This window comes from Xyrauchen texanus, chromosome 21 (assembly GCF_025860055.1).
Source record: "Xyrauchen texanus isolate HMW12.3.18 chromosome 21, RBS_HiC_50CHRs, whole genome shotgun sequence".
NCBI classification, from domain to species: domain Eukaryota; kingdom Metazoa; phylum Chordata; class Actinopteri; order Cypriniformes; family Catostomidae; genus Xyrauchen; species Xyrauchen texanus.
In genome coordinates, this window is record NC_068296.1 from 25,223,036 (window position 1) to 25,249,589 (window position 26,554).

At 37.1% G+C, this 26,554-nt stretch overlaps 1 protein-coding gene across 1 annotated transcript; it reads left to right on the forward strand.

The window, feature by feature from the left end:
• The first annotated feature begins 96 nt into the window (after nt 1–96).
• On the forward strand, nt 97–25,635 carry LOC127661997 (switch-associated protein 70-like). Its single transcript, XM_052153008.1, has 12 exons — nt 97–332; nt 1,826–1,966; nt 6,791–6,964; nt 9,350–9,577; nt 13,641–13,787; nt 13,993–14,101; nt 14,850–15,031; nt 19,424–19,531; nt 20,874–21,040; nt 23,244–23,442; nt 24,234–24,330; nt 24,737–25,635. Exons 1-12 carry the CDS (start codon nt 237–239, stop codon nt 24,853–24,855), a joined length of 1,767 nt encoding a protein of 588 aa, XP_052008968.1. The 5' UTR covers nt 97–236; the 3' UTR covers nt 24,856–25,635.
• Nucleotides 25,636–26,554: the final 919 nt, after the last annotated feature.

The following is a 26,554-nucleotide window of genomic DNA, read 5'->3' on the forward strand; positions in this document are numbered from 1 at the left end:
CAAAACTTCCGCACTGCTCGTGTTGCAAACGGTAGTTGCGGATTCTTAATGTGATGTCATAAATTCCTGCTAAGTTCTTCAGAAGCACGCCAGCACCGTGCGCTCATCGCTGAGTGGTGCTCGTGCCGCGAGTTCTGTAGTTTGAGTTCTGAGGTCATGTGACCGCTCTATTGTAAAACCCTCAGAACATATTTCACATCAAGTGCGACGACGGTTCGTGTACGCAACCTCTGAAAATGGGACTAAGGGACGAACTCCTAAAGGCAATATGGCACGCATTCACAGCACTGGATGTGGATAAAAGTGGGAAAGTGTCTAAGTCACAGTTGAAGGTTTGTTTTTTGCCGTTGAATTAACTTTTGTTATTTTAAGATTGTGCACCCAATGTAAGAGTTATTTCAATGGGCCAACGTAGGAAATTCCAACGAGTTTAAGGACGTGTGACTCAAATGCAGCACAGACTGTAAACGTAACAAAAGTTTAAAAAGCTTTACGTGGATTTGTACATGTTGTAAAAGTCAGTAATTTTTGTCTTTATACTTTAAAATTCTAGTTCGAACTGAAGAGCTTTTGTAGTGTAGGCTTAGAGACCGATATTTATCAAAAAGATGAATGTGTTTGTCTCTCATAAACAGAAATATTGTGTTACGGAGTTATTCGCAAAAACGGCTGACTAAACATTTACAATTTCGAAGTCCCTAACTTTCTTGGTGATTTTTAGTGTTGGGTTATTCTGTGAACGTTTCTCAAAATGTTGACTAAATTATTTAAGAAACATTCGGCTGAATAGGAAACCGTTATTTTCAATGATTTATGTAGCCTATTGTTTTGGGTGCTTAAAAATAAAGAGATGATAAAACTATAGTGAAACTGTTGGGAGAGCTTTGTTTTATTATCTTCCCATTGATTATATAAATGTCATCAATTTAATATTTAGTTTGAGTTAAACAGTTTTACATTATTGATGTCTGAAGATGGAAAAGAATACATTAGAGATAGTGGAGATGATGTGACATCTGAGTGCAGGTGTGCCCACCAAAACAACGGATATACACAAAATGAACGCAACAATGAATTATATACACTCACTGAGCACTTTATTAGGAACACCTGTACACCTGCTTATGCGATTATTTAATCAACCAGTCGTGTGGCTGCAGTGCATAAAATCATGCAGATATGTATCAGTAGCTTCAGTTAATGTTCACATCAACTATAAGAATGGGGAAAAATGTGATCTCAGTGATTTCGACTTTGGCATGATTATTGGTGCCAGAGGTTTAAGTATTTCTGTAACTGTTGATCTCCTGGGATTTTCATGCACAACAGCATCTAGAGTTTATTGAGTATGGTGCCAAAAACAAAAAACATCCAGTGAGCGGCAGTTCTGTGGACGGAAATGCCTTGTTGATAAGAGAGGTCAACAGAGAGTGGCCAGACTGGTTGGAGCTGACAGAAAGGCTACAGTAACTCAGAAAAGTTGCTAAAAAGATGCCGCCGCATTTGGCTGCTTCAGTTGTTGTGGAGCTCTCTAGTTTGAATGGCAGAGCATACCTGATAATATTTAACCTATTATTTGTGTCTATTTATACTCTTACTTTGTTTTATATTCTGTGTCTCACTGTAATGTCCTGTGCTCTTCTTTCTCCTATCACCAAATAAGATCATTCTGATTCAGATAACCACTCTGTACAATTGTAGTGAGCAGAATAGCATCTCAGAATGCACAACATGTTGAAGACCACGTTGGGAACTTTTATAGGACCATTGTGTATATTAATCTATATATGCATTATTTTGGTTTAAACTCAGTGTTGTCTTTTAGGTGCTTTCCCATAACCTCTGCACAGTGATGAATATCCCTCATGATCCTGTTGCTCTGGAGGAACACTTTAGAGATGATGATGAAGGTCCTGTTTCCAATCAGGGATACATGCCCTACCTGAACAGGTTCATTCTGGATAAGGTGAGCAGTTTTGTTAGCACAGAGATGTGAAGACATAGTCATCATTGAGTGGAATAAAATCTTATAGTTCCTCTAAAAAAAGGCTGTAGACTTGAAGGAGACCTATTATGCCCCTTTTTACAAGATGTAATATAAGTCTGAGGTGTCCCCAGTATGTGTCTGTGAAGTTTCAGCTCAAAATACCCCACAGATCATTTATTATACCATGTTGTAAATGTCTCTTTTTGGATGGAATCAAAAACACGCTGTTTTCGTGTGTGTCTCTTTAAATAAAATGAGCTGCTGCTCCCCACCCCAACATAGCTCTGGTCTCCATAAATACAATCAGAGACAATGGTAACATTAGCTGCATTAACTGTGGAATCAGCTAACAAGCACATTCAGAAGGCAATTTGCAAACATTCCCAAAATATAAAGTGCGATACTTACATCTTCAGGAAATTAAGCTGGAACACGAACATCCATTCTTGAGAATCAGATCTTGAGGACCTATGATAATAGGGTGGAGTCCGTCAGCAGTCGTAAACGAGGCCTGCTCTAGAGTAGAAACGAAAAACCATTAATTTTGACACTGTTTTTGATTAATAGAAATATAAGAAAGAGGAGTGGGTGGACTTTTAACATTGTAGGATGGTTGTGTATGCACAATGCCGACTCACATTTATGTAAAAACACCATGTAAAGTGAATTTTTCATAATAGATCCCCTTTAATAGTAGATAAAACACTTGAATAATAATATTAAAATATACTGGTGGTGGCTGAGGAGAGTCCCCTGTTCTCTTTTTAAAGTGCTTTGAGTACAGTGTCAGAAAAGTGCTATAAGTGTAAAAGAGTGTTGTTTATCTTCATCAAAACAAATAATATTTCCGTTTCAAATGTTTAATCGTATAAAATAATAGCAACTTTAAAATAGACTCAAGCTCATCACACACAGGCGATGTCCAGAAAAGCTCAAATTGGGAGATTCATCCGCCAGAAGAGCCGTGCCAAAACACAACTGACGTAATGTATTCTTCCGCAAATTGCTTGCAATTTTAAGTTTCAACAACAGATGTAGTGCAGCTTTAAGGTTAGATAAAGTAATGGTCTCTGAGCATGACAATTCATACAGTAAGGGTTCCTTTTTTGTTGGGGAAAAATGATGTTGAAAGTAACTTGGACGAAATGCTTTCTCTGTTATTTCTCATTTTCTTGTGCAAAAGGAAATGGAGGAGGGAAGAGATGTCTTTCACAGTGAACCACAAAGCAGTGCAACTGCTGGTGGTGTGTCTAGGAAAAAGCAATTTGTTGTAGAAATGTGCAATTGACAATGCTTACTTTTAGTCAACAGATTGTGATTTTAATTGTTATGACTCCGATTATACCCTAAGCCTGTTTTATATTGGTTGTCCCATTGTCTAACACACTTGCCACAAATTGTCAACTTTCTTAGGTCACAATTTTGCTTCTGATTTTATGGTTGTGTGACTGACCAAACACTCACTCCACCCTTCTGTAAAGAGACCCACCTTTCCCCTTTCCCTGCCTTCCATTCTGACTCACAGCCAAGTAGCGTAAGTTATGGTCATTGGGACAAAACACATTACAGTACCTTTTCTCAGCCTCAAGCACAATCAGCCGTATTCATTGGCTTCTGTCTGAGACAGTCCACAAACAACAGACTTGATTACAGCTACTTGCATTGTTCTTACATAACTCTAAAATGTCCTTGATGTGAAAGCAGTTGTAATTTTTGTCTCTTTAGGTTTATAACTCAGAATTATTAATATAATAAACTCACAATTTTCCGGATCAGCTTAAATCTCTCCACATTTTAATATGCAATATCATGATTTTTTTTTTGGAGGGGGTGTGAATTATACACTAGATCTCTTTCTCACCCTTTTTGCTCTCATGATTCCAGTAGTGCATTGTCTATAAAAAAAAATTATAATGTCAAATAGGGAACAAAAGAGTGCAGGGCCGCTTCACAAACACAAGACCAAAATAGAGTGACGCTATTAAAACTGGCTGGTGTGAGATGACCAAATTCTACTTCATATGTAGTGTCGTTATTGTCCAGTGTTTTCAGAACACATTGTTGCTATGTTTTGCTTCTGTTGATAGATGCCATTTATAAATAACTTATTTAAATGATATGTATTATACGTACATAATTGAATTATTTTTGCTTCAATGCAATTTATACATTATCTCTCTGGAATAATTGAAAGTGTCCATATATTTATTTGCTCAGTAGTGGCCCTGTAATAAGCATGATAATCTACAGTCAACTGGTCCTTACTTCTTTGTTATATTGAAAGAAGTGACTTTTTTTTCATCATGTGAACCTATAGTTCTCAATATGCAGTTCAATATGAAAGACATTAGATTTTACATGTAGGGCCTCTATAGTTATAGAACTTATTGCAGTATGCACTAGCAATTTAAATCCTCACAACCCTTCACAGTCAGAGAAACCATAAAGCATTTATTCTTTATTCATTATTTGTGATAGTCTATTTATGAATGTGACTGAACCAGTTCCATTGAATACAAATGAACAGCTTCATCTGGAGAAGAACAGAGGCTCCACTGGCTACTCAGGTCTCCACAAGGCTTCTATTGTGAGTCTCCCAGAGAAAGCTAGGGCGCGATGTGAGGTGCGTGTGTGTGCGAGGTATTAAATCTGGCACACATGCAAATAGGAGCTGTCATTTCAAAACAAACATACTTGCACCACTACAATTTAAAAGTGCTGTGGCTTACGGTGTTACAGTGTTTCATGGGAGTTGTCTGTTCTCTTTGTTTTAAACATCACTCCACCAGACAGAGGGCTATTAATAGTGTAGGTCCGTGACGTCACGGTAGCTACTCGGCTTCTTTTGGTTTGGTATTAATGTGCTAGTCTGTAACAAGTGAGATTAGGATTTCAACACAGAAATTATAGGAAAACAAACACATGTAACTTGGTCTACAGTAGTCTCAGCCCACATCCACACTAATCTGTTTAAAGTAAGTTTAATACTTCCGTTTTCAGCTTCCTAATGTCATTGTTTTCCAAAGTATGCGGTTATGGAGAGCGCTATCAAAAAGTATCCATTTTCGGTGGAGGAAATACCATTAGAGTGTGGTTGAGGGGTGTAAACTGTGTGAAATCAATGCATTTTCAAATGAAAACTTATTAGTATGGATGTGCCCGTAACTTGGTCCTTTGCTATATTTATAACAAGTGACCCAGCAACAACGGTTTTTACAGTTTTGGGATAATTTCTATAAAATTCTGCTTAAAACTACTCAAACATTACTCCCGTAGGCTCTCATTGGATTAAAGCAAGCGCTTGTCAGTGAAATGTAAGATGGCAACAGTTGCTAAAATAGGATTGGTCAGAAATGTTTTTAGGTTGGACTTAGGGTCATTTAGAATGTCATTATCAGGCCCAGTATGAATCTGCAGACTGAATGGATGTAAACATGGTAAAATGTATTAAAAGGAGCTGAGACCACTACACTTTTATTGGTATCTGAAAGAGTTATGGAATTAGCTGAAATATTGGACCCACTTTATATTAGGTGTCTTTAACTACTTTGTACTTAAGCATTTGATACAATGTACTTCTTATGTACATACATTGTGTTGCATTATACTTACTTTAACCCCAGTTCCTGCATTTAATTACATCTGTAGTGAGGTTAGGGTAAGGGTTAGGTTGGATTAGGGTTAGGTTTATGTTTAGGAAATTGTGTTAACTTTACCCCAACCCTAAACCTAACCCTAATCCAAGCCTTACCCTAAACCCTAGCCCTAATCTAAACTCTACCCTTAAACCCATACCTCAACCTCATTAGCAGCAAATGTGAATCTTTTGAGGATTTTTGTAGAACAACATTTAGTTACACAATAAATACATCATATTGCATGTATTTAAATTTGAGTACTTAGTAGTTAAAGACACATAATATAAATTGGGACTGAAATATTTGATAAAAAACGCATGGGGTGGGGGATGTTTAGCACTTTCTGTTGTTTATTCATAAATGATAGACATTTTAATTCTGCACAAATGTGTGGAGCTTTATTCAGTAGCAATAATAATCGTATGGTATTATAATCAGAATACATGTTTTAAACAGTCTTTGTAATGATTAGAGGTCTTATTAATGTATTAGGGTTCAGATTAAATAATTACTGTAAGAAGTGCCAGATTACTCATGAGAAGTCAAGGTCATGTGTTTGTTTCCCAGAGAACACATCCTGATTAAAATGTGAATTGAAAGCACTGTGTATTGCTTTGATTAATAGCAAAAGCTGAAATGTAAATATGGAGTTACATGGAGTGTTTTCATGGGGCTCTCCCAAATCTTTTATAGTGGCTTCCTGGTTTTAATGTATGCTAATTCTGTCCAACAAGAATTATGTGCTTTACAACTTATTTCGTGTTTAACCAGGTTTGTTTGATTTAGTTAAGGATTTTTTTTACATTAATTCTGCCTTGCAGCTATGCCAAAATGTTCTGCAGTTTCCCAACAGAATGTTCAGCATTAGTCAGATGGGCATTGGATGCCAAACTGTGTTCAGAATGCTCCAAAGGTATCCATGGGAACTCTAGTTAAGTACTGGGGGGAAAACATGGCTTATTTGCTGTATTGTGTGTGCCTTGAATAGTTTTCGCCCTTCTCTGCACTTGTAAATGACATTGAGGACATTCTGTTCATTTTGAGTAGTCTAATCAAAGCTGAACTTGTCTAATACTTTATTATATTTTATCGTTGTTTGTCATCTCCCCCATTATATTTATATTCCTCAGTTCCATAAGACCTCATGAGGACATTTCTCCTGCAGGTCCAGGACAACTTTGACCGAATGGACTTTAACAGGATGTGCTGGACTCTGTGTGCCAGAAAAAACCTCACCAGAAATTACCTACTTATCTCAAATGATGATGCTTTTAAGATCTGGTGCATTTTCAACTTCCTGTCTGAGGAAAGATATCCATTGGTCATGGTCACAGAGGAGGTGAGAAGGACAACAGAACTACAGTTTAATTCATTAATTAATCAGACTACACAACAGTTTGTTAGTAAAGTGATGCATATGATTCACACGGTAAGGGTGCAGAATAAAAAGATTCCAGTATATGTAACCCCTGTTTTCTATACAATAATTGTAAATGCGAGATATATTTATGTGTGCTAGATCTCTCTAGATTTATCACAGACATACTTAAGCATGTCAGTTATCGAATATAATCTATTACCTACAGCTCACTTAAAAATTATCAGTTTCTCTGGATTTACTATTTATAGGTGTGTGTTTGAGTAAAATGAACATTTTGTTTTATTCTATAAAGTACTGACAACATTTCTCCCAAATTCCAAATAACATTATTGTCATTTAGAGCATTTATTTGCATAAAATGACAACTGGTCAAAATAACAAAAAAGATGCTGTTTTCAGACCTTGAATAATGCAAAGAAAACACATTCATGTTAATTTTTAAACAACACAATGCTAATACTTTAACTTATAAAAGTTCAGAAATCAATATTTGGTGGAATAACCCTGATTTTCAATCACAGCTTTCCTGCGTCTTGGCATGCTCTCTACCAATCTTTCACATTGATGTTGGGTGACTTTATGCCACTCCTGGTGCAACAATTCAAGCAGCCTGGCTTTGTTTGATGACTTGTGGCCATCCATCTTCCTCTTGATCGCATTCCTGATGTTTTCAATGGGGTTCAGGTCTGGAGATTGGGCTGGCCATGACAGGGTATTGATCCGATGGTCCTTCATCCACACCTTGATTGAACTAGCTGTGTGGCATGGAGCATTGTCCTGCTGGAAAATGTCAGAGCAGAAGGAAGCAAGTTTTCTTCCATGATAACCTTGTTCATGGCTTGATTCATGCATCATTCACAAAGGCGAATCTGCCTGATTCCAGCCACAAGCCATCAAACAAAGACGAGCTGCTTTAATTTTTGCACCAGGAGTGGCATAAAACCACCCAACAGCAATGTGAAAGTCTGGTTGAGAGAATGCCAACACACTTGAAAGCTGTGTTTGAAAATCAGGGTTATTCCACTAAATATTGATTTCTGAACTCTTCCTAAGTTAAAATATTAGTTTTGTGTTAAAAATTAATATTAACTTGTTTTCTTTGCATTATTCAAGGTCTGAAAACACAGCATCTTTTTTGTTGTTTTGACCAGTTTACATTTTCTGCAAATAAATGCTCTAAATGACAATATTTTTATTTGGAATTTGGGAGAAATGTTGTCAGTGCTTTATAGAATAAAACAAAAATGTTAATTTTATTCAAACACATACCTATAAATAGTAAATCCAGAGAAACTGATAATTTTGCACTGGTCTCTTAATTTTTTTCTTTTAAACTCCTTTGATGATTAACAATACAGTTCCTATTTCTAATCTCTCATGGCTCTAAATCTAAACTCTAAAAAGATTATTTTTGTTCTCTGGTACTTCTGTTTTATACCCCAAGTTCTCCCATTCTTGTTATGTTTGTGAGCAGCGTTTAAAAAAGGAAGCTATTTGCATGCGTGGTGGTGTTCTAATTCATTAGGATTTAGTTTTGTGCTCTTATATCCTTTTGTTCAAAAGAGAGAGAACTATGTCAGTATCATTATACTTTTTGTATTGACATCAATACATTCTTCCAGTGGTTACTCATATTTTGTGAATGTACCTGTAACGGGGAGGGTGGGGCCAGCCCTGAATCGGGATAATCAGCCAGGAGGGGGATAAAAACCAGCCAGAGGCGCCAGTTAGAGAGAGCGAGAGATGCACGTGGTCGTGTTGCATGTGTGTTTGTTTATGTTTTATGTTGTGTTTTATCATTAAAAGTTATGTTTACTGCTCAGCTGCTTCCTGCCTCCTTGCCCATCCTTGATTTGTACAGTACCAAACAGAAATTGGCTAGTGGCCAAGTTGCAAATATCACCGAATCTTAGCCTGCAGAGTCAAATGCAAGACCAAAATCACTGAAAAAAATATAAAAAATATTTTTGTATAAAAGCATCACTACAAGCCAATCAGTTTTGTTAAATCCATGGCTGCTTAAAAAAACTGATTGGCTATGTGGTTGCTCAACAATAATTGCAATCAAACAACAAACGTGCCTTTGCAATAAAATCTGGGGTTTCTTTGTTCACATTTAAAGGAATATTTCAAACAAAAATGAATCTTCTCTCATCATTTACTCACCTTCATACCATCCCAGATGTGTATGTCTTCTTTCTTCTGCTGAACACAAATTAAGATTTTTAAAGAAAGTCATGCACATCTGTCATGAGGGTGAGTAAATGATGTGAGAATTTTACATTTTGGGTGAACTATTCCTTTAAATATAGCATTCTTATGTGTTTATGATCTCTCCCTTAGATTGAGTACTTCCTTCGGAAGCTAACAGAAGCCATGGGCAGCATCTGGATTGAAGAAAAGTTTGAAGAATACAAGATTCAGCTTAGTAGCAAACAGCAATGCTTGAGTGTGTGGGAGCTGATTGAACTGGTGGGCATGGGCCATTTTAGTAAGGGCATGGACCGCCAGACCCTTTCCATGGGCATCAATGAAGTGTTTCAGGAACTTATTCTGGATGTACTCAAACAGGTAAGAGAAGCATTGCTTCAGAATAATATTTATTAAATGGCTCTCTGAAATACTTTATTCTGATTGGTAAACTGTAGCATTCAGCATTCAAATATTTTTGTATAATGACCACTAAACTGTATAACTGATGGTTGTCCTAAGCAATCAATTTCCTACATAAAGTAGATGTGCTAATTTCATATCTCTCACATCACTCCAAAGTCTCTTTCTTATCACATTATAAAATAATTTAAATTCATGGACATTTGATGTATTTGTTTATTTGCTATGTAGCATTTTAATATATGGGATAATATATAGTCTGTAGTTATTAATTGCTAAATAAACCTCTTAAGGGTGATACAAGATCCTGATCACCCTGTCAGAGTTTATTTTGCAATAATGACAGACTAATTGTAGATTATACTATATTTTGTACTTTTATTGGTAATAAAATCTTTTTTATAGATTTTTGCAAAAACATGTAAACATAGAATCAACATTTAAACACCACAACCACCCCTCCCAATCCCCAACACCGCCCGACCCTGTGGTCACACATGAGTATATACACAAAAAAGCACACACAATTTATTTTTTTTATATATATATGTGTATATATATATATATATATTTATGCAATATCACATGAGCAAGAGTGCGATTCAGATATCAATTGATTTCTGAATCAGCACTGCTGTGATTCGGCTGCAGGCACAAAGCCACAGGCCGAGTGCCATAGGTAATATGTGTTTGTCTGTGTGTGTGTGTGTGTGTGTGAGAGAGAGAGAGAGAGAGAGAGAGAGAGAGAGAGAGAGATGGAGCATGTGCGATCACCTGTTGCCACACCCAATCAGAGATGCTTACAGCTTTCTGAAGGTCAGTTTTCTCAGTGGAATATAGATGGATGTGTGTGTTTGTCTGTGTGTGTGTGAGAGAGAGGGAGAGCTAGATGCTTACAGCTTTCTGTAGGTCAGTTTTCTCAGTGGAATATATGGATGGATGTGTGTGTTTGTCTGTGTGTGTGTGTGAGAGTGAGAGAGAGAGCATGTGCGATCACCTGTTGCCACACCCAATCAGAGATGCTTACAGCTTTCTGAAGGTCAGTTTTCTCAGTGGAATATAGATGTCCAAGCGGGGTATTCCTCTTTATTTTGGTGTAGCCAGTGCGCAACTGTCATTCACTATAAAAACAGCGTTGTCCTCCGCCATTTTAAACAATATGCATCTGAGGCAGGGTGGAGGGTGGGGCCGGGTCGTGATCCTACACACCCGGTCCCGTATTAGGCTAATCAAGCCTCCGAGAGGGATAAAGGTCGACTGCAGAGGATCGTGCAGGAGAGAGAGATCGTTTACGGACATGTCCGTCATATGTGTGTGTTTGTCTTTTGTTTAGGTTGGTAATTAAAATATTATTTACATTGTCAAGCCGGTTCTCGCCTCCTCCTTTCCATTGATCCCTTTACAGTATCCAATGTGGAAACTCACAGAGTGCTGTTCTATGTAAACAATGACTAACAAATTCACTTTACGTCACCAACTGGCTCATATTTCACACAAAAATGATCTTTTGCCACCACCTGCTGGCTAACATATGTAATTTTAAAAATAAAGACAGTAACTCCTAACACATATGCGCTACATTACACTTTAATTTAGAACAGCACGAACACAAGCGGAACACACAGTGAAGCGTCTGAGTGCTGATGCATTCACACCATCAGTTCTCATGGAACGTCTCTCGTCCAATCAGGTTCGAGGACGGAACTAACTAATATATATATATATATATATATATATATATATATATATATATATATATATAAAATCATACACATTTAAAACTATACTACTCTCTCCACTGCCCCACCCCGAGAGCCCTCCAAAAACTCAAAATATTAGCCCCATTTCCCAACAAACAAATCAAAGTTACCCGTCTTCCAAATGACACCTCCTCAAAGGCCGCCACCCTCCATTTCTCGGTGCACCACTCACGAAATGGGGGTACTCCAGTTGACCTCCAACCCAGCAGCATGTGGGTGTGTCTTTAAGACCAAGCCTATACAATTTATAGGGGGGTCCAATAAAATCTATGTAAAATCTTGAATTGCATAAGGCACACCCTTGCATCTCTAGATGCAGACATGATGTTTTTTAGAATCCTAGCCCACTCTCCCTCCTCCAATACCAAGTTTAAATCTTTCACCCATAATCTCTTGATAGAAGTTAAAGCTTCGTCCCCCATACTCTGAATTAGCACAGAATAATACACTTATACCTCGTGACCTCTTCCAAAAGCAGTAATCACCACTTCCAGAGTATCTGCCGCTTTAGGGGGGTGTATGCTACTCCCAAAAATAGTACAGAGCAGGTGGTGCGGCTGGAAATACATATAGAACTGAGATCTGGGAATCACAAAATGTTGAACCAAATGGTCAAAAGATCTTAACACTCCACTCTCATATATGTCACAGAGTATAGTAACCCCCCTCACAATCCACTCTGACCAGCAGATTTTTGGGTTTTGCCATATGCTTGAGGCAACATTTAAATAAATGTTTGAATTCAACACTCTGGACACTTTTGTCCATACCGAGCGCAAATGCGTAATAACGGGTGTAACTTTACTTCTCTGATTATTTTGATAGAAAGGCTATGCAATGGCGAAATAGTGTCAAGAACTTCCTGTTCAATACAAAACAAGGGAGGGGCTCTTTCAGGTGGAAGCAACTAATGAGCCAAATGTTATGTCACCCTGCCGGGTGCCCCTATCCAGATTAACATAATCTGAAATTAATAAATTTGTTTGTACCACCACTAATGGGTGTCTATAAAGTAACTTAATCCATCCAGTAAATGTACTCCCAAACCTGTACATTTCCAAAATCTTAAAAAGATAATCCAATTCTACCATATCAAACGCCTTTTCAGCATCAAGTGAGATGGCAGCGACCGGAGACTGATCATTCGCCACTGACCACATGATATTGATGAAACGCCTAGTGTGATCAGAAGAGCTGCGGCCAAGAATAAACCTCACTATTTTGTATGTTTTTACATCAGTCCTCTTTGAAAGAATGTTAAAAATGCAGTTTGCTATTATTAGTGTTTTACTTGTCAGTTGTTGCAAAACCTGTTAAACTATTAAAATTTGATTTCCTCATCACAAAAGTAGGTCACACCTGGTATGCTAATGTCTTTACAGAGCTAATTAAATATGTGTGGCAACCATAACATTTAATAGTCATTGTAGAATAACTTCTGACTGTGTCTAGTTGTGTCAATGATATCAGCAGTGATATTTGACATCTGTGTTTTTGGGATCTGAGGGATGTATGAAAAAAGCACACTGGCATCAGTGTTGTTTTCTGCTTTGACTATGAATGAGAGAGAGAGAGTGAGATTGGTGCCAACTGTGCACTGACATGAACCAGATACAGATTAACTAAAGTGTTGGAAACTGGTACTCAAACAGGATGAAATGCTTACATGGTGTGAAATGCACCTGTTAATATCTACAAACAGGGAAATTATTCTAAATGTGATTACCACCTCAGAAGGTTGTGATTCAGCATGGAGGATCCAGACATTTTGACACTAGATAGTTTGACTCATGGATAATTTGAGGAAAAGCATTCACAGTAGTTTCCGTTTGTTAGCTGTATCAGTGGCGCTGTCTTCAATATGTCTGGGTAAATGACTAATAGGGATGTCTGAAACAATAAAAATGAGAAACCTTTAAAAAGAAAAAGAAAAATGAGTTAGTTTCACGCCTTTTTGTTTTCAACAAAAGAGTATAATCATTAGTAAAAGTGAAAAAGATCAAATATTTTCCATGCACCTTGAGTGTACAAATGTAAAAAAATATATAATTTTTTTTTTTAATATCATGAATCTTTGAATAATTTTACATTTTACTTCTTTGCTTTTTCCTCTAGAAATTTACAATTATTGTTTTTTTATTTAATGAGAATTTTTTGGTAACAATCTGTGGGCAGTTACACCACCAAGACAATTTTACATTAACCCCTTAAAAAATATCAAAATGAATTTGATTGTGATCTGTTTCTTTGACCCATTTTAGGGTTACATGATGAAAAAGGGGCACAAAAGGAAGAACTGGACAGAACGATGGTTCCTATTGAAGCCAAGCTCAATTTCATACTACGTCAGTGAAGATCTTACAGAGAAGAAAGGGGACATACTATTAGATGGAAACTGTTGTGTTGAGGCAAGAGCTCGATTAATGATTTTCCTCAAGATTTATTTTTAACATTATTACAACATTGCAAATACTGCTTATTGTAGGTGATATATTTACTGCCAGTGACACTAAACGAGTTAGTGTCTAATAGTGACATCAATCATTCACATTTTCATGCTTCATCGCATATGCTTTTCCTCTTATGCTGCTGACCTCATGCATTCCTTTGTAGTCATTACCGGATAAGGAAGGAAAAAAGTGCCTTTTCTACATCAAGTGTTCTGACAAAAGTTATGAAATCAGTGCCTCAGATAAGAAGAAAAAACAAGAGTGGATTCAAGGTGGGATATGATTCGTTCAGATGATTCACTCTGGTGTGGCTTTTACAACAAAAAACTAAAAAACCAAACAAAGGGGAGACCAGGGACTAGTTGTATCAGCTTTCACTCCAGTGAATGTTTCGTAAAATAGGCTTATTTTAATTTATTTACTGGCACATACCTTAAGTCAGGCCTATTCAACTTGCCCATGGGCCAAATCTGGCCCGTTTGAAATTTTCAGTGGCCCGCATGAGGTTGTCAGATGTCTAAGGGCTGTTCACGTCAAACATGTTTTGTGTCTGATCTTGCTGTTTTTTCAATTGATTTCCTTAGGTAACTTGCGCTAGACAGAATTCGCACCAGGTCTCAATATTTTTACAGTGTCTCATGCAGAAGTGACTAATTTTTAAATGATTTCAAAGGTTGTGGTACAAATAATCATCCAGAATTTAGACGAAATGGAAAGATTAAAAACTAAAATTATGAATGTCATAATAAGAGTCAAGAAGACAAAAGTATAAATCATTGCATCTTTAACAAACTTTACTATAAATAATTTGAAAATGATTTACAAAACCACTGCTAGAGAAACATTAATTTACACATTTGTGTAATTGGAGTTTTGACACACAACTTTATAGATATTGAGATACTGTATAACTCTTTGTGACAGCTAGTCCCAATCTCCCCTATATATGGTCCTATTCTCCTATACTTCCGTTCACCATTGGCAGGAAATGTATAATTTCTGTCCTTCATGTCCTCTCAGCTATTCAGACGTGTATCACACTGTTGAAGGTTGGCCGTCCGGCTCCACACCACGAGACGCGACAGAAACGACGAGAGTTGAGACAGAAACAACAGGCTGAGCAGGAAGAACTTGAGCTTAGGATGGGAGAACTGCAGACAGCCAATGAGAACAAACAGAGAGAGCTGGAGGCCTTGAGGAAGGTCTGTAATGTTTAACCAAAACATTACCTAACCTTCCACTCTCACTGCTTTTATATAAACTCTGATAAACATCTGTGTCTCTCTCTGCCCTTTTTCTTTCTTAAAACCCCACGTTCCTTCACATCTCTTTCTGCCTCATTTATATTAATTGCCAGTCAATGTTTGGACAAATTTACTCATTATTTATTAGTACTTTTTCATTTAAGAACAGGGTACAACAGGGCTAAAGGCACAATTTAAGGAAAATGTGCTGGTCACATTGTATCAATATTGAAAACATAAATTGATTTTTATTAAATATTGATGAACAAAATATTTAAACTTGCTTTTTTAAGTAACAAATTAAGATAATGCTTTTAGGAAAGGGTTAACCAGAGGGCCTGGGTAGCTCTGCGAATATTACCGTTGACTACCACCCCTGGAGTCACGAGTTCGAATCCAGGGTGTGCTGAGTGACTCCAGACAGGTCTCCAATGCAACCAAATTGGCCCGGTTGCTAGGGAGGGTAGAGTCACATGGGGTAACCTCCTTGTGGTCGTGATTGGGGGTTCTCGGTCTCAATGTAGCGCGTGGTAAGTTGTGTGTGGATCATGGAGAATAGCATTTGCCTCAACATGCTGGGAGTCTCTGCGGTGTCATGCACAGCGAACCACGTGATAAGATGCTCGGATTGACTGTCTCAGAAGCGGAGGCAACTGAGACTTGTCCTCCACCATCCGGATTGAGGTGAGTTACCGCGTCACCATGAGACCTACTAAGTAGTGGGAATTGGGCATTTTATATTGGGGAAAAAAGGGGATAAAATAAAAAATAAAACAATTTAAACCGTTTTCTGTTAATTTCATTCACATTTGGCATTTTTTAAAACAAATAAATCTCCATTGTGATTTGATCAGTCAATGGGAGACGACTTTGTGAAGTCCAACTTAAGAAAAACAATATGCTTTATGAGGGCCTTTAGCCCCTGCAACAAGGGGGCTTTTTACCCCAAATGCTCTCTTTTCACTTATTGGACGGTTCAAAAAACTATTGATTTAATAATAATTAAATTATTATGGAATAATGGAAATTATTTTGTCTAAAAATAAATGTGATAAATTCTCATTAGTTACATAAATTTGAAACATTTAAAAAATGGATAAATATTAGATCAAACTGCCTCCAAATCAAATTTGAGACCTTGCACGCAAACAAACAGGTGTTATGGAAAGTACTGTGGTGGACTGTGTTGCTGTTTAGTGTTTTGGGAGAAAATCAAATGTGCCTTTTACCCCGGGGGGCATTTAGCCCCATTGTACCCTAATAGTAAAGTTATAAAAACTATGAAACAACACAAATTGAAATATGGAAATTATGTAATGACCAAAGGTTTTTAAACATAATGTATATTTATAAAATATATTTTATATTTTGTCTAAAAAACTTATTTCAAGCATATAAGCATAAACCTTTAGACCAAAAGTGTTTAAGATGATAAGAAATACATTTTCAACCAAGTGTCCAATCTTTTGATTATTAGTGTCAAAATATAACCAATGTTGTGAAAAATCAGTATAAGAGTTGATGTCATAAGGTCATACTGATGTTTCACAATAGTTGCATTTTAAACACAATAACAATGTTTCCCCAGGAGCCCATGGTGGTTCTTTGTAATCTGTTCTCTGCTATTTACTTAGCTTTGTTTTCAAGTACTACAATCCCTATTCATGACCTCTACAGAAACCTTTCAACACAGGTTGCTTCATCATAAATGGCCAGTACTGATAGAGAAAACCAGATTAGCTCGTGTGTATGGTTTCGCACCCAATAGAGGGATGTGGTATGGGCAGAGAGGTAAGTGTGTGTGAGTTTTAGGGGGGTTGGGTGTTTTTAGGAATGGACCCCTAAACCTTCTTTCTTCTAATTTCTCATTATCCTGCTTATCTTTTCCAGTTTAATGTTTTAATATTGTTAAATCAGGGTTCAGCCAGACTTATCCCCAATGAGTTTTGTGAGCAGTAAGTGGATTTTAATCAGTAAGATAAGCACAACCCTGTTACAACCTTTGCACAATGGCTAACCAAACAAGACAAGCTTTTAAATTAGAGTAAATGCACACCAATGTTGAGTATTATGAAGTCAATGGACTTCCATTAATTTATATACATTTATAGACATCTAGCATTCCTAAACTACATTATTGAAGGAACAATATGAAATAATACTTGGAAGACATTATTTGTTGACTAGCTGTTTGACTACCCCTCTGTTCTTTTGAAATTCACTTTATGTTTTTGAATCACAGAAATCCATTGCTAAATGCCTAAAAAAAAATAATAGTAATTCAGACATTTACATCTTATTTTCACTTCATGTTTTTCCTGCTTAAACAAAGTAGCCAGATATTATCAACGCTTTGTCTCTGCTTGGTGGGCTAAAGCACATAACTGTTAATCAGAAGGTTGCTGGTTCGATCCCCACAGCCACCACCATTGTGTCCTTGAGCAAGGCACTTAACTCCAGGTTGCTCCGGGGGAATAGTCCCTGTAATAAGGGCACTGTAAGTCACTTTGGATAAAAGCGTCTGCCAAATGCATAAATGTTAATGTAAATGTGCTTTAACACAAAGTAGGCATGCACATCTTTAGAAAGATAAATGTTAACTAGTATAATAATATTGCTTTTGTTTGTTGTCAATTTGACCCCAGTAAAAGCAAATTGTAGAAATATATAATAAAGCAACCCAAATTAAATTAAAGAACTGGCAGGAGTGTAATTCTAAAATCAATCAGAAATTCTGATTATTTGAAAATTCATTGCATTTTTTATGTTGTTTATGAGGGTTACTTATTAAGATAATAAATGGAATAAAACACAAGCTCAAATGCATTTTAAAATATTATATTTGCCAGGTCTAAACCCCGGCAGCTGATACACAGTACATCTCACACACAACAACACAATATTCCATTAAACCGATGGAGTATGATACAGTGTAAACTAGGAGCAATAATTTTATACATTGAAAATTCCCATTGTCTGATCCAACTGTACATGAGCTGTTGTCTGTATATAGAACAGTCCACTATTGATGGGACAGTGCCTTTCCCCCTGTCCTCCAATACAGAGTAGGACAATGCATGCCTGAGAATAGAGCTAGAGAGGGTTGTTCCAAACCCGAGGAGTTTATACTGAAACAATACCTGCCCTGTCACTCAGCTCAACCTCCTGATATCTCACACTGACCTGCAATGCTGGCCACGCTATTTACTGGGCTGATCATCTCACCACCACAAAACAGAAGTGATTGAGGGGCGAGAATGTTGTCAGCTGCGTTAACAGAGTATATGTATTCATTTGTATTGAACTTACACTGTAACAGTTGTAAAAATCAAAGTGCAGAATTGTTTCTTTTACAACTTTGGGCTGTTTGGCAATTTAAACCTGTCGTACTGGGAAAACTACATAATGAAGGTGTGATGTTTTTTCTTTGCGACATTGTAAAAGGGTAATGATAGTGGTGGATGTGTCAGTTTTAGTGGCTCTGTGGTTTAGTTGTGTTGGGTTTGCTAAGAGGTCCGACTGTGCTGACGTTTGTTGGCATGCTTGAAGTCTCTTTTGCATTTGGGTTTGATCCAGATGGTACTGCCTATCATTGACAACTTGCATTCTGTTTAGAGGTATTATTTTCCAATGATGAAATCTGGTTTGTTCTTGTGGTTAACAGGGATACAGGGTTTTCCAATGGCTGATACTAATATCTAGAGAGGAGGTTGGCCTGATATAGACAATGTAATTATAGAAAATGAGGTGTATGTCAAATTCCTGAATTTAAAGAAACACTAAAGCAATATTGAATAATTTAAATCTGAAAATGTACATAATCCATTGACAAGGACGTTGGTCGATTTTGGAACTGACTTTAGGCTGAATACACACTTCTGTTTATCGGCCAAGTAGGCACACACAGTTATTGTCCTCTGCTGAATATTCTTACGTTGACCTGGCTGATATACCATTCTATCACTACTACTTTAATAATTCTTAAAATCTGGTTCAATATGACATGCCATTTAGTCACTACCATTTTATTCTTTGCAAATAAGAAAGTTAAAGGGGAAGATCACCTAAATATTTAAATTCTGTCATTATTTACTCACTGTCATGTTGTTCCAAACACAAAATATCTTTCAATGGATATCACCGTCTGTCTATTCAATACAATGACAATTGATAGTGCCTCACTTTTAAAAAGGAACCAAAAGTATCATCAAGTCGTCCGAAGACATAGGATAGGTTTCCTTAGCTTGTTTACAGAATTAAAAACAACTCAATTGCTCGTATTTTATCTGTAGAGTTAAACAACATGCATTTAAATGAACATATTATGTGATTTGTCTTTGTGTTGCACAGAAACTGGAGGATGCATCAGCCAATGCAGCAGAAGAGGAACACAGACGTCTGCAGACCCACAACGAACTGCAAAATCTCTACAGGGTGGAAATGGAGAAAGAGAAAATGGTACTTCTTTGCTTTGCAATCCTATGTAGGGCTGCCGGTTGTGACTTTTTGCATACTGTTACATGACTTCTAATTATGCATTTACCACTTGCTTTTCTGTGATTTTTGATGTGTTGCCCAAAAGAGGTGTTCTGACCAATAAGGTGCTGTATTACTTCAACTCTGCAGGTCAATTTTTTTTATATTACAGGAAGTATGCTTCAAGTTCTGCTTTCTACAGTTAAAATTGGAAACGTGGAAGCTTGTACAGATTAAAAAATGTGCACACAGCCAGAGTCACACACACATCAGTCTCACTGCCTCTCTCTCTCTCTCTCTCGCACACACACACACACACACACAAATACATGCATTATTTTGTAGATGGCTGCCATGAGTAGACTGTGTACTTTTAATTTAATTTTAAAATGTACTTAAGTGCTTGAATAGTTTGGTTTGAATACTAGTGTCCTACCACAATTCTTACGTCAAATTGTATGTAACCATTTGTAAAGGGATTCACCAAAAAATAAATAACATTCTGTCATCATTCACTCACTTTCATGTTGTTCCAGACCTGTATAGATGGTGTTTTGTTTTGGTTTTTCTCCCCAATTTGGCATGCCCAATTCCCAATGTGCTCTAAGTCGTTGTGGTGGCGTAGTGACTCGCCTCAATCCAGTTGCTATTCTCTGCGGCATCCACGCACAACACACCACGTGCCCCACTGATAGCATAAACCACATTATAGAGACCACAAGGAGGTTAACCCAACGTGATTCTACCCACCCTAGGAACCGTGCCAATTGGTTGCTTAGGAAGCCTGACTGGAGTCACTCAGCACACCCAGTATTTGAACTTGCGACTCCAGGTGTGGTAGTTAGCATCTTCACTTGCTGAGCTATCCAGGCACCTAGAACTGTACAGTTTTCTTTCTTCTGATGGTCAAAACAAGGAGATATTTAATGGTCAGTCTGTGCTTTCCCATACACTGAAAAGAGGCAGTCAAGCTCCAGAAAGCACAGAAAAGCATCCTTAAAGAATCCTAAAAGTGGTCCATATGACTCAAGCATGAGTCTTCTGAAGCCATATGATAGTTTTATGTGAGGAACATCCAGAAGAGTACATAAAGTCATTGTGTAGTTTTAAACCTCCCCCTTCACCATAGCTCTCAAATCTCATTCACTTATTCGCATATAAACAGTTATGTACATTTCATACATTTCCTTGTGTGCTCCATAGAGAGAAAAAACTGAAACGAGAGTGAGTAAATGAGTATTTTCAATTTTGGGTGAACTATTCCTTTGTTACAGTGAATAATTTTTTTCTTCATTTAGCGTGTGTGTGTGTGTGTTTGTTCTAGGTGCGGCAGCAAATGGAAGAACAGGTGGCTCAAAAGTCCAGTGAGTTAGAGCAGTACCTACAGCGTGTGCGTGAGATGGAGAATATGTACCACCGCTTAGAGGAGGCACTGGAGGAGGAAAGACAGGCCAGGCAGGATGAGGAAGCAGTCAGAAAGCTACAGGCCAGGTACACTTAAACATTAAAAGTAACACAAAATAATCACAAGTCACATTCCAATAAGACATTCCGGTACATATTTGAATAAAGTGGAGCAAAACTACTATTCACACTTGCATTACCTGGAACGCCACTACGTTTATGAAGGTGAAAACGTGCGTGTTCTTGTGGGAGTAACATCTAGCAGTAATGCTAGTCACTTCCATTTTTATTTGAATGATGGGTTCAGGAGATACTTGTTGTTAATTGCCATCATGACATCTGTGACCCTATGTGTAACAGAACAAAATGTTGCCCAATCCTGCATAATTTTCCTGATTGTTGATGTGTTTCCATTGTTGCGGCTATTGTGTCAATCCTTCGCAAAGATGATTTCCCTGATTTTCGTTGACACTTGACTTTATCACTTTTCTAGTAGGAAGTTGGAAATTCAGGTGTTCCAAATTGAATGACCAGCTTAGACCTGCATGAGAATTGGTGCCTGTTAGTGCTGGTCTAGCTGGTTGGACCAGCATGGTCTTTCTGATGAAGCTTGTTAAGCTGGTTTAAAAGCCTGGTGGGGACACCAGCACAGCGACATTACATGCTTGGGGGGCCAGCACCCAAAACTAGAAGAAGATGTAATCGCCACAAGAGTATACTTTTGAAAAGTGGATCGCTTGACCGTGAGCGAGACAGAACAGCTTTCAGAGAACAGAAATATGCCCTAGCCTTAAGATGTGATCAAGGACCTTTATACAGTGCATTCCATTCTACAGACTGTAAAGCTATCCCTCACAGCCTCGTTTTTATCCATGTAAAATTCAGTATGGCGTCTACTATTGAACTCAAATCAATTGCTGTTCTCCTCAATGTCCTCAACCTGTTACTGAACAAAACATGCCCCTCTCTGTCTCCTCCAAGATGCACAGCATCATCTGGCTCGTTTGTTCATTTCCTCAATGCTAGTTGTGACAGGTAGATGATGGATGTTTGGTGTGTATGTGGTTTTAACATTTACCAAGACCAAGTGGTCTGATCTGCTCAGTGGTGGCTAAGCAACAAGTGTTTTGCCTCTTTAAACCACAGGGACACATTTAAGGTATGACGAAACCTTCACAGTAAGGTCATATGACACCTGGAACCATTGAAATTCTACAAAGGACTGTCCATTTGACTTGTGAGGTGGAAAGTTTGCGTAACGGACAAATATTTCAAGTCTGCAGTTCCTGTTCCCTGTCTCACCCTACAAAACCCAACTTACTTCCTGTGTTTGTGCTGACCCATCACTATCTCATCACTTTACCCAAATACACACACAAAACTAACACAGTCTACACTATTGATGGCAGTGGTGATTTTCCCTCATTTAGTTGGTCTTGTAGTTGAAGCCAACATCTGTTTAAAATATAAAATACTTTTCTGTACATGGGTCATTAATGCATAACATGTCCATGACATTTATATGAACGTATAAGGGTATAAGTGTATATTTAAGGCATTGTGACTGGTTACCATTTCTGAGGTTCACTGTGTGGTGGTAGTGTAGTGGTCTAAGCACATAACTGGTAATCTGGTAATCAGAAGGACGTTGGTTCGAGCCCCACAGTCACCACCATTGTGTCCTTGAGCAAGGCACTTAACTCCAGGTTGCTCCAGGGGGATTGTCCCTGTAATAAGGGCTTTGTTAGTCGCTTTGGATAAAAGCATCTGCCAAATGCATAAATGTAAATAAATATAAATAGTGTGACATCAAATTAATTCTAAAAGTACAAATATTCCATGTAGTTTTTCAATTAATATGAGGACATAAACTGCATGCATTATACTAATAAAAGAATAAACATTAGGACATAAAGAACATAAATAATTTCTTGTAAACTGCACACATATTTACTGACCATTTTTTTTATAAACTCTAAAAGGTAATTGGATTACGAATGACTTATCAAGTAACTACTTATAGTTTCTGTCACAATATGGGCACAGTTAATGCTGTGGTGCAACATTAGTGAAAGTGCACATAGGAGCTGTGGTGCTCACACGAGAATGCAGGTTTGAACCGGCCTGTGTCATCTCCAATCCCATTTGCCACTGTCTCCCGCCACTTTCCTGTCTCTTTTTTTTTACTGCTTGTCTTATAAAGATATATAAAGCCCATAAATAAAACTATAAAAGTAGTTTAATTTGAAAAATCCTTTTTTAATGTCATGTGCATTTCTGTGTGCTGCAGGCTATTGGAAGAGGAGGTATCTAAACGTGCAGAGCTGGAGCAGATACACCTGTATCAGCAGCAGACCATTTCTCAGACGCAGGCAGAGAAACAGGAACTGGAACGAGAACGGCTTGCTAAGGAGAGCGCCTTGCAGGCTGCCATGCAACAACTGCAGAAGCTGGAGTCTGACAGGCAGGGTGCGCTTGAGCAATATGAGGTAAGAGTCTGAATTCCTAATATTGAGTGTGTAGTTTCAGTCTCCCTGTACTGGGTCAAATCCTGGCAAAAGTCACATCTGCGTCTGAATTTGTATACTGTTAAAAGTATGAACTGCATTGGATCACTTACTTCTCCACCGTCATAAGAAATACGTTCTTTAGGTGTGCAGGTGAGTAGTATGAATACATTTCATCAGGAAGCCTAGGTGTGTCCTGTGACCCGAGTACATGATGTAATAACAACAACCGTTATCTTTAGTACTTTAAAAAAGCTGTCCAAAGTTCTCCAGTGTTTTTTTTTTAAATTCACTGTTTTGAATCTGATGTCTCCTTAGCTCCCGTGGCAAAATGGGATAGTCTAGTGTCAAGTAGAAGTGCACTTTCGAATCTCAGCGGATGCAATCGGTCATCCGGATATTTCACGCTTATTGTTTTTTGAATACGGAGGAGTTAGACACCATACTCAATTTGCATACTGCTTTTGGCTTACTGATTTTGTTTGGGTATGCAAGTAAACATTAGCACTAGCTAAATTCATTGTCTTTCATTTGTATTTCATTATTTGCTGAACATACTGGATCATAACTTAAAAACTGCTTCTGTATTTTATTCTATGGCACTTTTTTCTATGGCAACTGTTATAAGTAATTTACAGGTTTATTATAGGGAATGTCCTTTGTGTTTGCTCAGGAGACGTTTCTGTGTTGATCTGTCATCTAGTGGCTGAATGGTGCAATGCAGCCAATGTTGTTACCTCAACTGGTGATTTTGCATGTGTTTGCCTAAACAGGAGGTGATGAAGAAACTTGCAGATGCTGCCAACAATACAAAGAGCTGGAAAGACAAGGTGACCCAGCATGAGGGACTCATAAGGCTCATTCAACCAGGTGACCTTCTTTCACTTCTCTCTCTTTCTCTTTATTATGTGTGTGTGTGTGTGTGTGTGTGTGTGTGTGTGTGTGTGTGTGTGTGTGTGTAAAGTGCATCTGTAAAGTATTCACAGCCCTTCACTTTTTCCACATTTTGTTATGTTACAGCCTTATTCCAAAATGGATTAAATTCATAATTTTTCTCAAAATTATACAAACAATACCCCATAATGACAACGTGAAAGTAGTTTGTTTGAAACCTTTGAAAATGTATTAAAAATAAAAAATGAAAAAAATCGCACATCACTTACATAAAATACTTATATGCATGGTGTATGTGTACATGGGAACAGGTCTTTATTTTTATTGCATCTTCAAAAGCACCTGTTTCACTTTGTCTCATTGTGTTTTTTTGTCTGCTCAGGCCCCAAGTACCCTCAGAAAATTACAAATTGGGGACCTGCATCATTTACAGAGACAGAACTAAGTCTGAGAGAGAAAGACTGGCAGGACAAGAAAACCAGGTCTGCTCCCACCCAATAGTGCCTTAAAGTTTTCTCTTAATGACACTGTACTGTTAATATAATGTTTCTGTAGATATAGTATATAAACTGCCTCTGTGGGGTTAGTCTTTGGCCACACTAAAAGGACTTTACATAGGGTAAAGTTTAGTTTCCAATCTATACTGTAACCATTCCAGTGTCATTTTGCCATTGCTATTAAGTGATTTTATAAAAAAAAAAAACATTTTTGTACAATACTCTACATTTTGTTAATGTGTTCATTTTGCTGCATGCAACAAGTAATGGCAGATGTTTTTTTTTCCCCCTGATAGTTGGAGTTTTGATTGAAACTTTATTGATGTCAAAAATAACAAATAATAAAATAAATAACCTCAATGACCAAGTAACTTATTTTTTAAAATATTTCAAATCCACTGTAATTCCTGTTATTCACTTCAGCATGTTGTGTCAGATTCAAAAAGTTTTATGTTTTAAAAAGTACTACATTGTGCAAAATGGACTAATGAAGAATTTCCAGTACTGATATTTACATCAATATGATACTGTATTTTATTTTAATTTGATTGACATAGTAGAAATGTTTTTAGTTGTTATCATACTGTAAAGGTAATCTCATTCAATGAGACACAATTTCAGTATTTACTAATTTAACACAAAATTGTTTTTTACTAGAATTTATCTGCATGTTTTTGGGATTATTCAGTCATGATCAATACTATACCAAACTACTTTTTTTGCCTAATACAAATGACCAGAGAGTCCTGAGACTGTATTGTTTATTATTCAATAAAAAGGCATTATTTCATAGGTGTTATTGAAATATTATTTTCATTGTTTGACTGTAGCGAAAACATAATTATTGAGTAATTTTATTTAGCACATATAAGGTATTGGTAGGTTTGTGTGTGTGTGTTTTCTTTTAATCTAGAGGCCACTAGAGGTCTCTAAAACCCAAGTATTGATTCCTGTATCTGGAGCCTGTTTCGAAACTCTATTACTGCTGCTTGAACAGATTATAGGATATTGAAGGAAACTTTAATTGGGTTGAACAGAGAGAGGGGAATTAACTGAAATGTTTCAATTGATCTCTAAATCCATTATTAATTTGTAAGCTCCGATGGTGCAAGACACCCAAAGTTACAAGTGCCTGACATTATTCTTTTTCATTTTTATTTACATTTGAGAACTTGACTAATGTTGTAATATTTAACTATGATCATCTTTATTTTAATATCACCCTGATATTTGTAGTGCTGTGCAAACGTTTTAGGCACTTGGGAAAAATGTTGCATAGTGAGGATGATTTCAAAAAATGAATAGTTTTCATTTATCAATGAATAAATGAAAACAAAATAAATATGAAAATAAATTTGTTTTCATACAAATTCCAGTAGAGATAAAAAAAAAAATGTAAATAAAAGTTATATAAATGTTTGATGTGACCACCTTTGCCTTCAAAACAGCACCAATTCTCCACAGTTGTTCTTGGTTGTCGGCAGATTGGATGTTCCAAGCTTCTTCTATCTTTTTGTTTCAAGTTTGTCTCAATTGGTTGTCTGTCTCTTCATGTAATCTCAGACTGACTCAGTGTTCTATGGGGGTCATGGCATGTCTTGCAGAGCACCCTGTTCTTCTATTCTAATCTTTTCTATTTGCAAAAGGAATGTTTGGGAGTCTAAAATGTATATTTCCTATTGACACTAAGCTGAAGATATAAA

What these genes read in the sequence shown, in the direction of transcription:
- LOC127661997 (XM_052153008.1), top strand. Translation starts at nt 237, where the DNA reads ATGGGACTAAGGGACGAACTCCTAAAGGCAATATGGCACGCATTCACA. An exon ending in TGTCTAAGTCACAGTTGAAG is followed by an intron (nt 333 to 1,825) that starts GTTTGTTTTTTG and finishes GTTGTCTTTTAG; the next exon opens with GTGCTTTCCCATAACCTCTG. An exon ending in AAAACAAGAGTGGATTCAAG is followed by an intron (nt 14,102 to 14,849) that starts GTGGGATATGAT and finishes ATGTCCTCTCAG; the next exon opens with CTATTCAGACGTGTATCACA.